Source organism: Haematobia irritans, chromosome 4 (assembly GCF_050003625.1).
Source record: "Haematobia irritans isolate KBUSLIRL chromosome 4, ASM5000362v1, whole genome shotgun sequence".
Lineage (NCBI taxonomy): Eukaryota > Metazoa > Arthropoda > Insecta > Diptera > Muscidae > Haematobia > Haematobia irritans.
The window spans coordinates 38,737,649-38,755,658 of NC_134400.1; the positions used below are offsets into that span (position 1 = coordinate 38,737,649).

At 28.0% G+C, this 18,010-nt stretch overlaps 1 protein-coding gene across 3 annotated transcripts in view; it reads right to left on the minus strand.

The window, feature by feature from the left end:
• LOC142236983 (uncharacterized) overlaps nt 1-18,010 on the minus strand; it is a 52,600-nt gene that overhangs the window by 27,355 nt on the left and 7,235 nt on the right. The window contains exon 3 of one of the 3 annotated variants that reach the window (XM_075308269.1): nt 6,381-7,370. The exons of 1 other annotated variant lie outside the window; for it this stretch is intronic. In XM_075308269.1, the coding sequence (XP_075164384.1) occupies nt 6,381-7,370 (990 nt within the window). Of the gene's footprint in view, nt 1-6,380; nt 7,458-18,010 lie in introns of all 3 variants that reach the window. One more of the 3 variants, XM_075308268.1, reaches the window with a different exon arrangement.

The following is an 18,010-nucleotide window of genomic DNA, read 5'->3' on the forward strand; positions in this document are numbered from 1 at the left end:
TTTATACTTTGAAACGTCACAGGTTCAAATAAGTTTAATTATCGATTTAAAACAAAAATTACAAACAATTTATTATAAACATATAAAGAGTTTAGGTGGGTGTTAAGTTTTGTTTTCAGCTAAAGCATTATGTGTTAGTATTTACTAAACGTTAGACAAAACTAAGAAAAATTAAGAAAAAAAAAATACAAAGAAAATTGTTACCAGCTATAGATAAATTTTTTTAAATTCAAAAAACATTGATTTTTTTAAATTTAATATTAGTATTTATCTAAGTACTATTCTTACTTTTGTTAGGAAAAAGAACTGACAGAGACAGGCAGAGAGACAGTGGTAGAGATACACAGAGAGGAAGATGATTGTTTCTTTGATTTTTTTTGTGGTATCGAATTTTGTAAACAAATTTGCTTCTTGCTGTTAATTGCAAACCATCACATACTTATAAGTTAAACATTTTCTTTTTGATTTTAATATTTAAATTAACATTTATGTGCAGCAAAGCTAAACCAAAAATATTTTTACAAAGTGAGAAACATTTTTTACATAGAAGAAGAGACCTAGCTAAATTTACATAGAAATTTCTAATGGAAATCGTAACATATTGACAATTTAATAGAATATTCTTCACTCAATTCAATATTCTGTTTTGTGAAACTAAAAAAAAACCTAGGACTGTTTTCAACCTATTCAATAATATCAAAAATATTTGATAGTATTGAATAGGTTGAAAGGTGTAAAATCACTTCAATTTAAAATTATGAAAAACATATGAGCCTATCCAACTTTTTACACACTTGAATAACATCTATGCAAATACAATGTGGCAGATATGTTTGCAACCACCATCAGGTTGCTATCACTTCTCGCTCGTGTGACAACCGATTCCAGTAATAGTTCATTTTATTGTTAACAAACTTACAAAAAAAATTGTCAAAATTTTATTTCTATAAAATATTTTCTCAAAATTTTATTTCTATAGAAAATTTTTTCAAAATTTTATTTCTATAGAAAATTTTGTCAAAATTTTATTTCCATAGAAAATTTTCTCACATTTTTTTTCTATAGAAAATGTTTGCAAAATTTTATTTCTATAGACAATTTTATCAAAAATTTTATTTCTATAGAAAATTTTGTCAAAATTGTATTTTTATAGAAAATGTTTGCAATTTTTTTTTTCTAAAGAAAATGTTTGCAAAATTTTATTTCAATAGCAAAATATTATCAAAATTTTATTTCTATAGAAAATATTGTCAAAAATTTTATTTCTATAGAAAATATTGTCAAAAATTTTATTTCTACCAAAAATTTTCCCAACATTTTATTTCTATAGAAAATTTTCTCAAAATTTTATTTTTATAGGAAATTTTGTCAAAAATTTTATTTCTATAGAACATTTTCTCAAAAATCTTATTTCTATAGAAAATTTTTTCAAAACTTTATTTCTATAGAAAATATTGTCCAAAATTTTATTTCTACCAAAAATTTTCCCAAAATTTTATTTCTATAGAACATTTTGTCAAAAAAATTTTATTTCTATAGAAAATTTTCTCAAAACTTTATTTCAATAGAAAATTTTCTCAAAAATTTTATTTCTATAGAAAATATTGTCCAAAATTTTATTTCTACCAAAAATTTTCCCAAAATTTTATTTCTATAGAACATTTTGTCAAAAATTTTATTTCTACACACAAAAAAATATTTTTTGTCTTCAATCACGAAATTAATTGATCCAATTAATTTTTAATTGAAATGTCTTCAACCACCGATATGATAGTATCAATTACAAAATTACTTGGAAGTCAATTAAAAAATTAATTGATCCAATTAAAATATTAATTGAAACTATTAATTTTTGTGATTGATTTTTTTTTCAGTTAAAAAATTTGTTGAATCAATTAAATTTTTAATTGAACATTTTTTAAAACTCAATTAAAATTTTAATTGGAAAATTTTTCCTGATATTTTTTTCTGTGTATAGAAAATTTTCTCAAAACTTTACTTCAATAGAAAATTTTCTCAAAAATTTTATTTCTATAGAAAATTTTCTCAAAACTTTATTTCAATAGAAAATTTTTGCAAAATTTTATTTCTATAGCAAATGTTTGCAAAATTTTATTTCTCTAGCAATATATTGTCAAAAATTGTATTTCTATAGAAAATTTTCTCAAAAATTTAATTTCTATAGAAAATTTTGTCAAAATTTTATTTCTATAGAAAATTTTATCAAAAATTTTATTTCTATAGAAAATGTTTGCAAAATTTTATTTCAGTAGCAAAATATTGTCAAACTTTTATTTATATAGAAAATATTGTCAAAAAAATATTGTCAAAATTTTATTTCTATAGAAAATATTGTCAAAAATTTTATTTCTACCAAAAATTTTCCCAACATTTTATTTCTATAGAAAATTTTCTCAAAATTTTATTTCTATAGAAAATTTTGTCAAAAATTTTATTTCTATAGAAAATTTTGTCAAAAATTTTATTTCTATAGAACATTTTCTCAAAAATGTTATTTCTATAGAACATTTTCTCAAAACTTTATTTCAATAGAAAATTTTTGCAAAAGTTTATTTCTATAAAAAAAAAGTTTGCAAAATTTTATTTCTGTAGCAAAATATTGTCAAAATTTTGTTTCTATAGAAAATTTTGTCAAAAATTTTATTTCTATAGAAAATATTGTCACAAATTTTATTTCTATAGAAAATTTTGTCAAAAAGTTTATTTCTATAGAAAATTTGTCAAAAAATTTATTTCTATAGAAAATATTGTCAAAAATTTTATTTCTATAGAAAATTTTGTCAAAAATTTTATTTCTATAGAAAATTTTGTCAAAAATTTTATTTCTATAGAAAATTTTGTCAAAAATTTTATTTTAATAGAAAATTTTCTCAAAAATTTTATTTCCATAGAAAATATTGTCAAAAATTTTATTTCTACCAAAAATTTTCCCAAAATTTTATTTCCACCGAAAATTTTCTCAAAATTTTATTTCCACCGAAAATTTTCTCAAAATTTTATTTCTATAGAAAATTTTGTCAAAAATTTTATTTCTATAGAACATTTTCTCAAAAATGTTATTTCTATAGAACATTTTCTCAAAACTTTATTTCAATAGAAAATTTTTGCAAAATTTTATTTCTGTAGCAAAATATTGTCAAAATTTTGTTTCTATAGAAAATTTTGTCAAAAATTTTATTTCTATAGAAAATATTGTCACAAATTTTATTTCTATAGAAAATATTGTCAAAAATTTTATATCTATAGAAAATTTTGTAAAAAATTTTATTTCTATAGAAAATTTTGTCAAAAATTTTATTTCTATAGAACATTTTGTAAAAAATTTTACTTCTATAGAAAATTTTCTCAAAACTTTATTTCAATAGAAAATTTTGTCAAAATTTTATTTCTATAGAAATTTTATTTCTATAAAAAATTGTTATTTCAAACAGCAGTTTGTGAATAAACAACATGATCGATTTTACTTGTCAAAGATGTCAGCTGAAAATATAGATCATATATTGACTACCAGAATTCAAGAGCCATTCATTTCTACCACACAATGGTCACCAAATTCTCCGGATCTCAATCGGTTGGACTTTTGCCCTTGTGACATTTCGAACAGTAAGGCGTTTAGCGCTAAAAAATACCAAGTGTCGATCATCTCAAGACGGCAATGGACTAAAATACCGCAGAGACACTTGTCAATTTTATCGACCTCTTGAAGGCCATAATTCTAAGTAGCGAATTTGAACAATTTTTAATAAGTTTCTAAAATTCGATGTTATTTCTGTCATTTTTACTTTGAACAATAAAATTAAGGTTTTCTCTGCCAATCCTAAATTATATGAAGTCATTCCCATTGCCTTTTATTTTTGAGTGTTATTGCCACATTGAAAAACTTAGATATTCGCTATTCTCGATTACAGTGTCTCAGCAGATAATTGGATAAAGTAATTTCGCATATGTTGTTTTAATTTCGAGCTAAGTAACTGCAACATCTCTTTTCAAAGTAGAACTAGTACACAAAAAAAAAAATCTGACTCAATCACGAAATTAATTGATCCATTTAATTTTTTTAATTGAAATGTCTTCAATCATAAAAATGATAGTATCAATTACAGTTTTAATCGGGCATAGAAAAAATTCTTGATTAAAAAATAATTTCAATTAATTTTTTAATTGATTCAATTAAAAATTTAATTGATGTTGATTGCAAAACTCAATTAATTTTTTAATTAAAAAAGGTATATATTTTCAATTACTTTCTAAATTGGCTAAGAGTTTTTATTTGGAATAAAAATTGATTGTTTGAAATGAATTTTTAATTATAAAATAAAAAAAAAATTTTCATCACTTTTTTTAACTGACTTAGTCCTTCGAATTTGATTGAAAAGTTAATTGTATCAATTTTTTAATTAAAAATTTTTCAATTTTCAATCATTTACTTAATTAAATTAATGTTTCTATCTTCATTAAAAAGTTAATTGTATCAATTAATTTTTTAATTAAACATTTTTAAATTTTCAATCATTTACTTAATTAACTTAATGTTTCTATCTTGATTAAAAAGTTAATTATATCAATTAATTTATTAATTGAAAATATTTTCAACTTCAATTAACTTTTTACTTGTAAATATTTTGGTGATATTTTTTCTGTGATAGTGAGGGCCAGTTTGCAAAGTGACAACAGTGACAATGCCAGGTATAAAGGGCTGTGTGTTTGATGACGGGAGCCCTGCCCTATTATAAGCTGCTCCCATATGGCATAACGGTTAACTCGGAACTATACGACCAACAATTGGGCTGCTTGAAGGAAACAAACACCCAGAAGCGATCAACAATTATGGTGAATGACAATATCGCTTCCGTAATTGAAGCAATTGTAAATTAATGGGACCAATTGTGTTGAATCGTGATTGAAACAAACAACAAAACACTTTTTTCGGTGTACTAAAAAGACAAATTACTTCCAACATTAAACGCTCCCATGAACTGCTATGCTCCTAACACATGTTTGCTTCTTAAGATTTGCAATGCACAGTTCCTGTGCTCCTAATAAAATTCTGCCTCTTAGGATTTACAAAGATATCCTAGAAGCACACTGCTCTATCTCAGCAACTATATAACATTTTTCTATATTTATTCCGTAATATTAAATAAGAAATGAAAATGTTATATGATTTTCTACTTATGATTGATACGTTTGACCTAACCTACATAACCTCAAAATTAAAAAAAAAACAACAACAAAATTATAAATAGTAGCATTACAAAATAAAATTAAAAAAATATATATCGCAACCTTCTTCATGTTAAATTTTTGCCAAACACAACTCTAAAAGGCATAAAAAAACATAGTGTTCTCAATGTGATCACTTTTTTGATGGATTTTATCTTGGGACAACAAAATCCATCAAAAAGCACCAAAAAAATCGAAATTTCCGAAAAGTAGTCACACGAGTCGAATCAATTTGGGGTTTTCTATTTTGAAAGTTCGTTTTGTTGCTATGAGAATACATTGATAATCAAAAAAAAAAATGAGTATTCCTTCAAATATTTATTTTCTTGACGCATATTGTTTCTCTTTCGTTTGGAATGCCAAAGAATGCTTTCGTTCAATATACAGGAGGGGACATTATAAATTTGATTAGTGGACATTTATGATTACAAATATGTATATCATATATATCAAATAAAAAACATCAAAAACCAAAATTTTTACAAAATTTCCCATAGAAATAAAATTTTGACAAAATTTTCTATAGAAATAAAATTTAGAAAAAATTTTCTATAGAAATAAAATTTTGAAAAAATTTTCTTTGGAAATACAATTTTCTACAGAAATAATTTTTTGAGAAACTTTTCTATAGAAATAAAATTTTAACAAAATAAGATTTTTCTTTTGGTATATTATTTTTGGCTGGTGTGGTAACCGTGATACCAAGTCAATTCTTCGATATACCTCTCCAGTACAAATCATAGGATCTTTTTTTTTTAAGAAAATAAGTAAGCAACTTAGTTGTTGGACAATGGGCTGGCTAAAACAATATATTAAAAATCATTTTCGTAGCTCGTATTTAAAGGATCAGTTCTAATAAAGTCTAAACGGATCCTTATATGTGGCTCTATGGAATGGTTTCATTAGGTTATGGTAGAGTTTGAAGGAATGAATTTCGTCCAATAATATAAAATTCGAATAATTCAAAAATTCTTAAATTAATACAACAAAATAATCAAAAATGTATTTTTGCATTTATGCATATTTTTTAAAGAAAGTTGCGATACATTGAAATAATAGAAGAAAAAGAAAAAAAAAAATAAATTGTTCCTCAAATGAAAAATAAAACGGAAACAAAGAAATAATAAAATACAAACCTTAGAATTTATTTGAATCTGTGACGTTGTTGTTGTGCCTGAAGAAGACGAGGACGTAGAATTAGCATGGTGATTATTTGAAGACGCCGTTGAGGGCGACGCCGTATTATTGGTGGACGGTGACATTAACATATTGGCAATCATATGCTGGCGGCGTTTTTCAGCTGCGGGCTGTTGTTGTTGCATTTTTTGTTCATTATAAAGTTGCTGTTGGGCCAGCAATTGCTGCTGCTGGTGCTGTTGTTGCTGTTGCGTATGCTGTAAAACTGAATTGGCCAAAGCGGCTGCCGTTTGGTGTTGTGCATTACTACTACCACCATTGTTTACCATCGTTTGTTTAATTTCCAAACCAGGTGGTAAATTAAATATCAAATTATCACTTAGGACTACATTGTTCCCAGCATAGTCCAAAGTGTGATGTTCTTGTTTAACCTGTAATTGCAATACATTCTTTATATCCTCTTGGCCAGCCGCGGCATCATCTTCTTCAATTTTCCACATATGTAATTGTTGCTGTTGATGTTGCAATTGCTGTTGTTGCTGCTGCTGCTGTTGTTGTTGCTGCTGCAATGTGCTTTGTATCACAGATGAATAGGCAACGGCACTATTATGATTTGGTGCTGCCGATACTGCTGCTACTGCGGCCACTGTTGCAGGCGAACCAGCGTTTGCAACATGTGCTCGTCGTATGGGTGATTCAGCCGCCGGTGCTGCTGTTGGTGTTTTATAGACAATAACTTGGGGTGGGGTGGTGGCTACATTGTGTAAGGCTGGTGAGGAATTACCGGTGGAGCTTAAAGCTGGACTGGCATAAACGGGATAATTTTGGGTGGTGGTCGAAGACGCTGGACTAGGATGTTGTTCAATTTGTAAAACATGATGTTGTTGTTGTTGCTGCTGCTGTGGTGTTTGTTGAGATTTACGTACTATTTTATAATGTCTACCATCAATATAGATCTCCTCTTCCTGTTGCAGCTGCTGTTGATGTTGCTGTTGTTGTAATTGTGTGAGGTATATCAAATCACTGTAGGCTTTTACTTGAGCCTTAGTACTTTGTAAATGTTCTTGCTTAATTTGCTGTAGTAGTGTCGCGCATAGATTTTGTATAGATTTGTGTGTTCGATTTTTTTTTGTTTGGTGGTAATGGGAGAATAGAATAGATTTGGAGTTTTTTTGTTTGGTTTGTTTTGTTGTAGAAGAATTTAGAGAAGATGTGTTGTTGTGTTTGTTTTGTTATATTTGTAGTTTTTTGTTTTGTGAGAAACGTGGATAAATTTAAAAGTTTTGTTTTTATATAAAGAAAATATGTTTATAATCAGGGGTTATAGGAATGCATGTCATTTTCACATAAATGTATAGTTAAGGTAAGGAAAGAAATTGTGTGATGGTATCAATTATACATATATGCTAAAAACGGAGTATGTTGTTATGTGTGCTCTTACTATCTAAATGAATGTCAGACTTTAAATGGGAAATTTTCATATTCATATCGAAATTATACCATTTGTTAAACATACAATTTAAATTGAAGCTTTCATGTTGTAGGGTGAATCTTAGTAGAAAACAAGTAAGGAAAGTCTAAAGTCGGGCGGGGCCGACTATATTATACCCTGCACCACTTTGTAGATCTAAATTTTCGATACCATATCACATCCGTCAAATGTGTTGGGTGCTATATACAAGGATTTGTCCCAAATGCATACATTTAAATATCACTCGATTTGGACAGAAATTGATAGACTTTTACAAAATCTATAGACTCAAAATTTAAGTTGGCTAATGCACTAGGGTGCAACACAATTTTAGTAAAAAAATATGGGAAACATTTAAATCTGAAGCAATTTTAAGGAAACTTCGCAAAAGTTTATTTATGATTTATCGCTCGATATATATGTATTACAAGTTTAGGAAAATTAGAGTGAGTTTTACAACTTTTCGACTAAGCAGTGGCGATTTTACAAGGAAAATGTTGGCATTTTGACCATTTTTGTCGAAATCAGAAAAACATATATATGGGAGCTATACCTAAATCTGAACCGATTTCAACCAAATTTGGCAGGCATAGCTACAATGCTAATTCTACTCCATGTGCAAATGTTCAACTAAATCGGAGCAAAAAATTGGCCTCTGTGGTCATATGAGTGTAAATCGGACGAAAGCTATATATGGGAGCTATATATAAATCTGAACCGATTTCAATCAAATTTTGCACACTTGACTATACGACTAAGTGTTATGTTTGTACAAAATTTCAAGCAACTCGGTATAAAACTCTGGCTGCTGGGTCAATATTAGTGCATGTCGGGGGAAAGATATATATGGGAGCTATATCTAAATCTGAACCGATTTCAATTAAATTTGGCACACTTGACTATAGTACTAATTGTTCTTCTTGTGCAAAATTTTAAGCAAATTAGGGTAAAACTCTGGCTTCTGGGGCCATATAAGTCCATATCGGGCGAAAGATATATATGGGAGCTATATCTAAATCTGAACCGATTTCTTCCAAAATCAATAGGGAGCTATTCTGAGCCAAAACACATACTTGTGCCAAATTTGAAGTCGATTGGACAAAAACTGCGACCTAGACTTTGATTACAAAAATGTGTTCACGGACAGACGGACGGACTCAGGGACCCACCCTGAGCATTTTTGCCAAAGACACCATGTGTCTATCTCGTCTCCTTCTGGGTGTTGCAAACATATGTACTAATTTATAATACCCTGTTCCACAGTGTGGAGCAGGGTATAAAAAAAATTGGCCAAAAGACAAAGTAAATCACAAGGCCTCGCCAGCAACAGCAACTAATGGACAATATAAAAAAATCCCTATAGAAATAAAATTTTGACAAAATTTTTCTATAGAAATAAAATTTTATTGTTGTTTTTGATCTCAGCTTAACACCATGCATTGACTAAACTACAAGTGTAGCTTAACCAACAGAGGAAAAGCATGCTTGTCAAATTTATTTGGGCAAAGCCCTATAGATTGCAGCAAGATGTTTGGATGTACAGCTGTTTCGGAATTACCACATTCCTCATCAGCATCCTCTACTTCCAGCAAAACTATCAACCAATTATCAGAATAAATTCGGGTAATTCACTCAACCCAAAGTGAACTACACTTGAACCTTCCGAAAAAAAAGTTTGATAGTTGGCTACTGCCTAAAAAAATTTGCAAGCATATCTATTTTCCTTTGCCAAACTCAAATCATCGATTTGAATGTAGTTGGCTACAAAAATTTTGCTATAGAAATAAAATTTTGACAAAATTTTCTATAGAAAAAAAATTTGACAAAATTTTCTATAGAAATAAAATTTTGACAAAATTTCCATACAGAAAAAAAAATTTTGACAAAATTTTCTATAGAAATAAAATTTTGAACAAAATTTCCATACAGAAATAACATTTTGACAAAATTTTCTATAGAAATAAAATTTCGACAAAAGTTTCTATAGATATAAAATTTTGACAAAATTTTCTATAGAAATAAAATTTTGACTAAATTTTCTATAGAAATAAAATTTTGACAAAATTTTCTATAGAAATAAAATTTTGACAAAATTTTCTATAGAAATAAAATTTTGACAAAATTTTCTATAGAAATAAAATTTTGCCAAAATTTTCTATAGAAATAAAATTTTGACAAAATTTTCTATAGAAATAAAATTTTGACAAAATTTTCTATAGAAATCAAATTTTGACAAAAATTTCTATGGAAAAAATTGACAAAATTTTCCATGGGAAAAAATTGACTAAATTTTCTAATGAAATAAAATTTTGACAAAATTTCCTATAGAAAATTTTGACAAAAATTTTCTATAGCGCTTTGCCCAAATAAATTTGACAAACATTCTTTTCCTCTGTTGATTAAGCTACACTTGTAGTTTAGTCAATGCATGGTTTTAAGCTGAAATAAAAAAACAACAACAACGAAATAAAATTTTGACAAAATTTCCTATAGAAATAAAATTTTGACAAAATTTCCATACAGAAATAAAATTTTGACAAAATTTCCACACAGAAATAAAATTTTAACAAAATTTTCTATAGAAATAAAATTTTGACAAAATTTTCTATGGAAAAAAAAATGAAAAATTTTTTTATAGAAAACCAGTAAGGAAAGTCTAAAGTCGGACGGGGCCGACTATATTATACCCTTCACCACTTTGTAGATCTACCTTTTCGATACCACATCACATCCGTCAAATGTGTTGGGGGCTATATATAAAGGTTTGTCCTAAATACATACATTTAAATATCACTCGATCTGGAAGAATTTGATAGACTTCTACAAAATCTATAGACTCAAAATTTAAGTCGGCTAATGCACTAGGGTGGAACACAATGTTAGTAAAAAAATATGGGAAACATTTAAATCTGAAGCAATTTTAAGGAAACTTTGCAAAAGTTTATTTATGATTTATCGCTCGATATATATGTATTAGAAGTTTAGGAAAATTAGAATCATTTTTACAACTTTGCGACTAAGCAGTGGCGATTTTACAAGAAATTGTTGGTATTTTGACCATTTTTGTCGAAATCAGAAAAACATATATGTGGGAGCTATATCTAAATCTGAACCGATTTCAACCAAATTTGGCACGCATAGCAACAATGCTAATTCTACTCTCTGTGCAAAATTTCAACTAAATCGGAGTTAAAAATTGGCCTCTGTGGTCATATGAGTGTAAATCGGGCGAAAGCTATATATGGGAGATATATCTAAATCTGAACCGATTTCAACCAAATTTGGCACGCATAGTTTCAATGCTAATTCTACTCCCTGTGCAAAATTTCAACTAAATCGGAGTTAAAAATTGGCCTCTGTGGTCATATGAGTGTAAATCGGGCGAAAGCTATATATGGGAGATATATCCAAATCTGAACCGATTTCAACCAAATTTGGCACGCATAGTTACAATGCTAATTCTACTCCCTGTGCAAAATTTCAACCAAATCGGAGTTAAAAATTGGCCTCTTTGGGCAAATGAGTGTAAATCGGGCGAAAGCTATATATGGGAGCTATATCTAAATCTGAACCGATTTTGTTGATATTTGGCAAGTTTTTCGAGACTCATAAAATATTCGGACGTACGGAATTTGAGGAAGATCGGTTGATAAACACGCCAATTATGACCAGATCGGTGAAAAATATATATGGCAGCTATATCTAAATCTGAACCGATTTTTTCCAAAATCAATAGGGATCGTCTTTGAGCCGAAACAGGACCCTATACCAAATTTTAGGACAATCGGACTAAAACTGCGAGCTGTACTTTGCACACAAAAATACATCAACAGACAGACAGACAGACAGACGGACAGACAGACGGACAGACAGACGGACAGACAGACAGACGGACATCGCTAAATCGACTCAGAATTTAATTCTAAGCCGATCCGTATACTAAAAGGTTGGTCTATGATTACTCCTTCTTGGCGTTACATACAAATGCACAAACTTATTATACCCTGTACCACAGTAGTGGTGAAGGGTATAAAAATTGACAAAATTTTCTATAGAAATTAAATTTTGACAAAATTTCCATACAGAAATAAAATTTTGACAAAATTTTCTATAGAAATACAATTTTGGAGCAACTGCAGTTTATGGGCCCCTCACCGAATAAAAGCTCAATAACTTTGTTAAGAGTGGACCTATAAAGATATGTTATATATCAAACGAAAGGCCAGAGTTTAGGCTTTCAAACTGCGTATAAAAAAAATAGGGTGTAATCGAAGACTTTTTGAGATATAACGAAAATAACAAAAAATTAGGGTAAAAATTTCTTATTTTTATTTAAATATTTAAAAAATATATTTTGCGTATAAAAGTGCATAAAATAAGCTTTCATATGACACCAAGTTTGTTTAGATTGGACCAAAAACAAAGGAGATATATCCAGTTTTTATTGACCCTTTGGAGGGCTATATCTCAAGACCCGGGTATTTCCGGGACAAAAATTGTACCTTGTTAGAATCAGCACACTAAGTTACATAACATATATTAATTTCAAGCAAATCGGTGAGGGGCCCATAAACTGCAGTTTAGCCAAAATTTTGACAAATTTGCTATGGAAAAAAATTGACAAAAGTTTTTATAGAAATAAAATTTTGACAAAATTTCCTACAGAAATAAAATTTTGACAAAATTTTCTATGGAAAAAAATTGACAAATTTTTCTATAGAAATATAATTTTGACAAAATTTCCTACATAAATAAAATTTTGTCAAAATTTCGAATAGAATTAAATTTTGACAAAATTTCGCTTTAGAAATAAAATCTTGCTATAGAAATAAAATTTCTATATAAAATTTATAGAATTTTTTTTTTTATTTTAAAAATTGTTTAAAAATTTTATTTCTACAGAAAATTTTTTAAAACTTTTATTTCTATAGAAATTTTTTTAAAAAATTTATTTCTATAGAAAATTTTTTAAAAATTTTATTTCTATAGAAATTTTTTAAAAATTTTATTTACATTTTTAAACATAATTTAAATTTATAGTTTAAAAAGTTAAGTTTGTAGTTGTAGCATGGTTTTAAGCTGAAATCAAAAACAGCAATAAAAATGTTATTTCTATATTTTTTTTTTTTTTTTTGCTAAATTTTATTTCTATAGAAAATTTTGTGAAATTTTTATTTTTATAGAAAATTTGTGAAAATTTTATTTCTATAGGATTTTTTTTTTGCAGAATTTTATTTCTATAGAAATTTTTTGAAAAATTTTGTTTCTATAGAAAGCAAACATTTATTTCAATAGAAAAATTTTGCAAAATTTAATTTTGTAGAAAATTTTGTCAAAATTTTATTTCAATAGGAAATTATGTCAAAATATTATATCTATAGAAAACTGTTGAAAAATTATATATCCATAGAAAATATTACAAAATATTAGATGGGGGATAACAATTTCTTAGTGTCTTCGCAACCATTGCAATTCTCCCATTCAATTCTTGATAGTACCCCCTACATATCTTTTATCTGCAGTACGTTATATTTTTCATATGTTTGACACTCATTTGGTGTGTATGTAATTATTACAGTACAACAAAGAATGCAATTTCTATTATCCATAGCATAAAATCTTGACCAATGACAATGCCACTACGTATATAGTGTATATTATAAAAATATCTACATATATATGTGTTTTGTTTGCATGAACTATTACACAAAAACATACTCATATAATGTCTCATGTATATATATATATATATCTATATTTATTATATCCCTTTTATGCTCGTTGCATGTATTTATTACTATTTACTACATGGTTTTCATATTATATATGTGTGCATATATGTACATGCGGATGTTTGTTTGTATGTATTACATTAACAGTTGTAGGGAATACTAACAGAATAAAATGTCTGAATAGAAGGATCCTTGCGTTATTGTTGTTTGAATTGAATTTATCAAATACGTTCCATGTGTATACATTGAGTTAGGATATTACTGGGGAATGTTGTACTTAGCAACAGAAATATATACTAGAAATATAATTTACTACGACTACTCTAGTTTTCGAAATGTTATGGGTGACATTGGATCAGATGAGGGACACTCTCTACTCTATCTGTATCATCAAAAATTTTCAATCAAAAATTAAATATTTAATTGGATCAATTAATTTTTTAATTGACATAGGCGATTGAATTAATTTCTATTAAACAATTAATTGATTCAATTAATTCTGTGATTGAAGACAAAAAATATTTTTTCTGTATACACAGAAAAAAAGGCACCAATATTTCCAATTAAAAATTTGATTGAAGTTGAAAACGTAATCAATTAAAAAATACATTTATAAAATTAACAATTAACTTAAACCTTTCACTACCGAAATAAACCTGATGTTAAAAACTTTTATTTTTCATCTGTTTTTACTTGTACCAACAGCATGTAGAACAAAAATTATTTTATTTATTTATTTATTCAACCAACGCCCTTCTGGACAACATGTTGATAGAATTCAATCAATAGAGCTCTAGTATTCCAAATAAAACTTAACCTTATAATTAAAACGAAACTAAAAAATAAAACTTAAAATTAAAATCCTAACGCACAACCCTTTATATATAGTAAACAAGAAATTAAAACGTATTGAGTTTGAAATTGTCAGTGAGATAAATATTTGCATTATAGAGTAGATAAATAATTTAACAAATTCCTTTTAAATTATCAAAATCTAATAAATTATCATTTTGAAAACCAACCTCAATTACTTCAAGAGCAATATGAGCTTGTTCTGAAAACTTGATTCATGAGTTGTGACCAAATGGCCATTTACTAGAAACATACAATACAAGATTTGTCTCAAATTTTCGTATTTTTCGTTTATTGTTAAAGAAGTTTATAAAAATGTATTTTAGACCCCTCACCAATATGGACAATATTTATAGTTTATTTAGATTAAAGTCCCTACATTAAAATAACATCGAGAAATAAATCGAAACTAAGTGGGAAAATAGAATTTGGTGTCTTTTTCGAATGTCCTTCTAAAAGGACATCGGTAGTGAAGGGGTTAATCATTCCTTTAACAAAATGTAATATACAACTTTGGAATTTTCAAGAATCTTCAGCTTATTTACAACAATAAAGAATGCATACAAATGAATGAAAATTACTATCAGCAAAAGAATTTATGAAAAATCTGACAAAACACCAACTAAAAACAATGTAGAGATATCGAAAATGTTATGCTAAAGCTTAAATGGCAATAAAATTGTATTACCAAAAACTCGGCCTCGGAAACATTACTATATTCGCACGATAATGCGATTTTTGAACTGACATTTAAGGAAAATAACTATCTACCCAACAACAATTTAAATGTCCGTTTTGGATCCGAAAATGTTGCTAAAGTCGCTTAGAAGCAAAGCATTTCATATGGGATTGTCATAGGGCGGATGTCATCTTCAAGGCATACGCTCCAATTCGCTTTAATGATTCAGTTGCTATTTCGTAGTTAGAATTTTATAATGAAATTTTATTTTTTTTTATTTGTCGATATTTCGCCTTAATATATAACACACAAAAAAATTTCACGAAAATTTTTCCAATTAAAATTTTAATTGAGTTTTAAAAAATATTCAATTAATAATTTAATTGATTCAACAAATTTTTTAATTGAAACAAAAATCAATCACAAAAATAATAGTATCAATTAATTTTTTAATTGGACCAATTAACTTTTTAATTGACCTTCAAAAATACGGTGGAAGCAAAATCTTGGCTTGATAATGAGTTTCCGGACTCTGCCCCAGGGAAATCAACAATAATTGATTGGTATGCAAAATTCAAGCGTGGTGAAATAAGCACGGAGGACGTTGAACGCAGTGGACGCCCGAAAGAGGTGGTTACCGACGAATACATAAAAAAAATCCACAAAATGATTTTGAATGACTGTAAAATGAAGTTGATCGAGATAGCAGAGGCCTTAAAGATATCAAAGGAACGTGTTGGTCATATCATTCATCAATTTTTGGATATGCGGAAGCTCTGTGCAAAATGGGTGCCGCGCGAGCTCACATTTGACCAAAAACAAAAACGTGTTGATGATTCTGAGCGGTGTTTGCAGCTGTTAACTCGTAATACACCCGAGTTTTTCCGTCGATATGTGACAATGGATGAAACATGGCTCCATCACTACACTCCTGAGTCCAATCGACAGTCGGCTGAGTGGACTGCGACCGGTGAACCGTCTCCGAAGCGTGGAAAGACTCAAAAGTCCGCTGGCAAAGTAATGGCCTCTGTTTTTTTTGGGATGCGCATGGAATAATTTTTATCGATTACCTTGAGAAGGGAAAAATCATCAACAGTGATTATTATATGGCGTATTGGAGCGTTTGAAGGTCGAAATCGCGGCAAAACGGCCCCATATGAAGAAGAAAAAAGTGTTGTTCCACCAAGACAACGCACCGTGCCACAAGTCATTGAGAACGATGGCAAAAATTCATGAATTGGGCTTCGAATTGCTTCCCCACCCACCGTATTCTCCAGATCTGGCCCCAGCGACTTTTTCTTGTTCTCAGACCTCAAAAGGATGCTCGCAGGAAAAAAATTTGGCTGCAATGAAGAGGTGATCGCCGAAACTGAGGCCTATTTTGAGGCAAAACCGAACACAGAAAAAAACATCACCAAAATATTTCCAATTAAAAAGTTAATTGAGGTGGAAAATTTTTCCAATGAATAAATTAATTAATACAATTAACTTTTTAATCAAGATAGAAACATTAAGTTAATTAAGTCAATGATTAAAAATCTTAAAATTTTTAATTAAAAAATTAATTGATAAAACTAACTTTTTAATCAAATTCCGAAGACTAAGTCAGTAAACAAAAAAAAAATGATGAACATTTTTTTAATTTTTAATTAAAAATGTATTTCAAACAATCATTTGTTAATCGAAATAAAAACTCTAAGCCAATTCAGAAAGTAATTGAAAATAGTTACCTTTTTTAATAAAAAAAATTAATTGAGTTTTGCAATCAACATCAATTAAAATTTTAATTGAATCAATTAAAAAATTAATTGAAATGTGCTAATGAAATCAATTAATTTTTTTTATCAAGAATTTTTTCTATGAACAATTAAAACTGTGATTGATACTATCATTTTGAAGACATTTCAATTAAAAAATTAATTGGATCAATAAATTTCGTGATTGAATCAGAAAATCTTTTTTTGTGTGCGAAGGAGGAGTACTACCAAAATGGTATCAAAAATTGGAAGGTCGTTATAATCGTTGTATCGCTCTTGAAGGGAACTATGTTGAATAATAAAAACGAATTTTGACAAAAAAATGTGTTTTTCTTTGTTAGACCGGGGACTTATCAGCCAACCTGTTATATTCGCACGATAATGCGATTTTTGAATTGACTTTTAAGGAAAATAACTATCTACCCAACAACAATTTAAATGTCCGTTTTGGATCCGAAAATGTTGCTAAAGTCGCTTAGAAGCAAAGCATTTCATATGGGATTGTCATAGGGCGGATGTCATCTTCAAGGCATACGCTCCAATTCGCTTTAATAATTCAGTTGCTATTTCGTAGTTAGAATTTTATAATGAAATTTTATTTGTCGACATTTCGCCTTAATATATAAGGCATTTTCAAAATGACCTACCAAAAATATTTAACATAATCAAATTGTATATCATTTTATTTAAAAAAAAAAAGATTTAAAATTTACAATATACAATTTTGAATTTTGAAGTTTTTTTAATAGGATTTTTGGCCAAAACTTCAAAACTTAAACAAATAAATTGATCATAGAAAAAATTCCAAAAATTTTTCGTATAATTTTTGTCTCTTAACTCTACGTAGTTTTTCAAAAATACTAATAAATATTTTATGATTATTTCCATGTCTGGCGAGAAATGGATCGGATATTTTTTGTAGAATTTTCATTTATCCTTGATGAATTTTATACATAGTAAAATTCAGAAAATTCCCAGCAATTCCCATTACTAACATAGTTAGTCATTATAACTCGCCGCAATGTAATGCAACGTGTAATGACAGCTTTACCCATGTTAATGTCAATTGTAATGAGATGTGGTTACCTACCCAGCAAAAACTCTCATTGCCCGGTAATCTTGTAGGTAAGCCTATTTA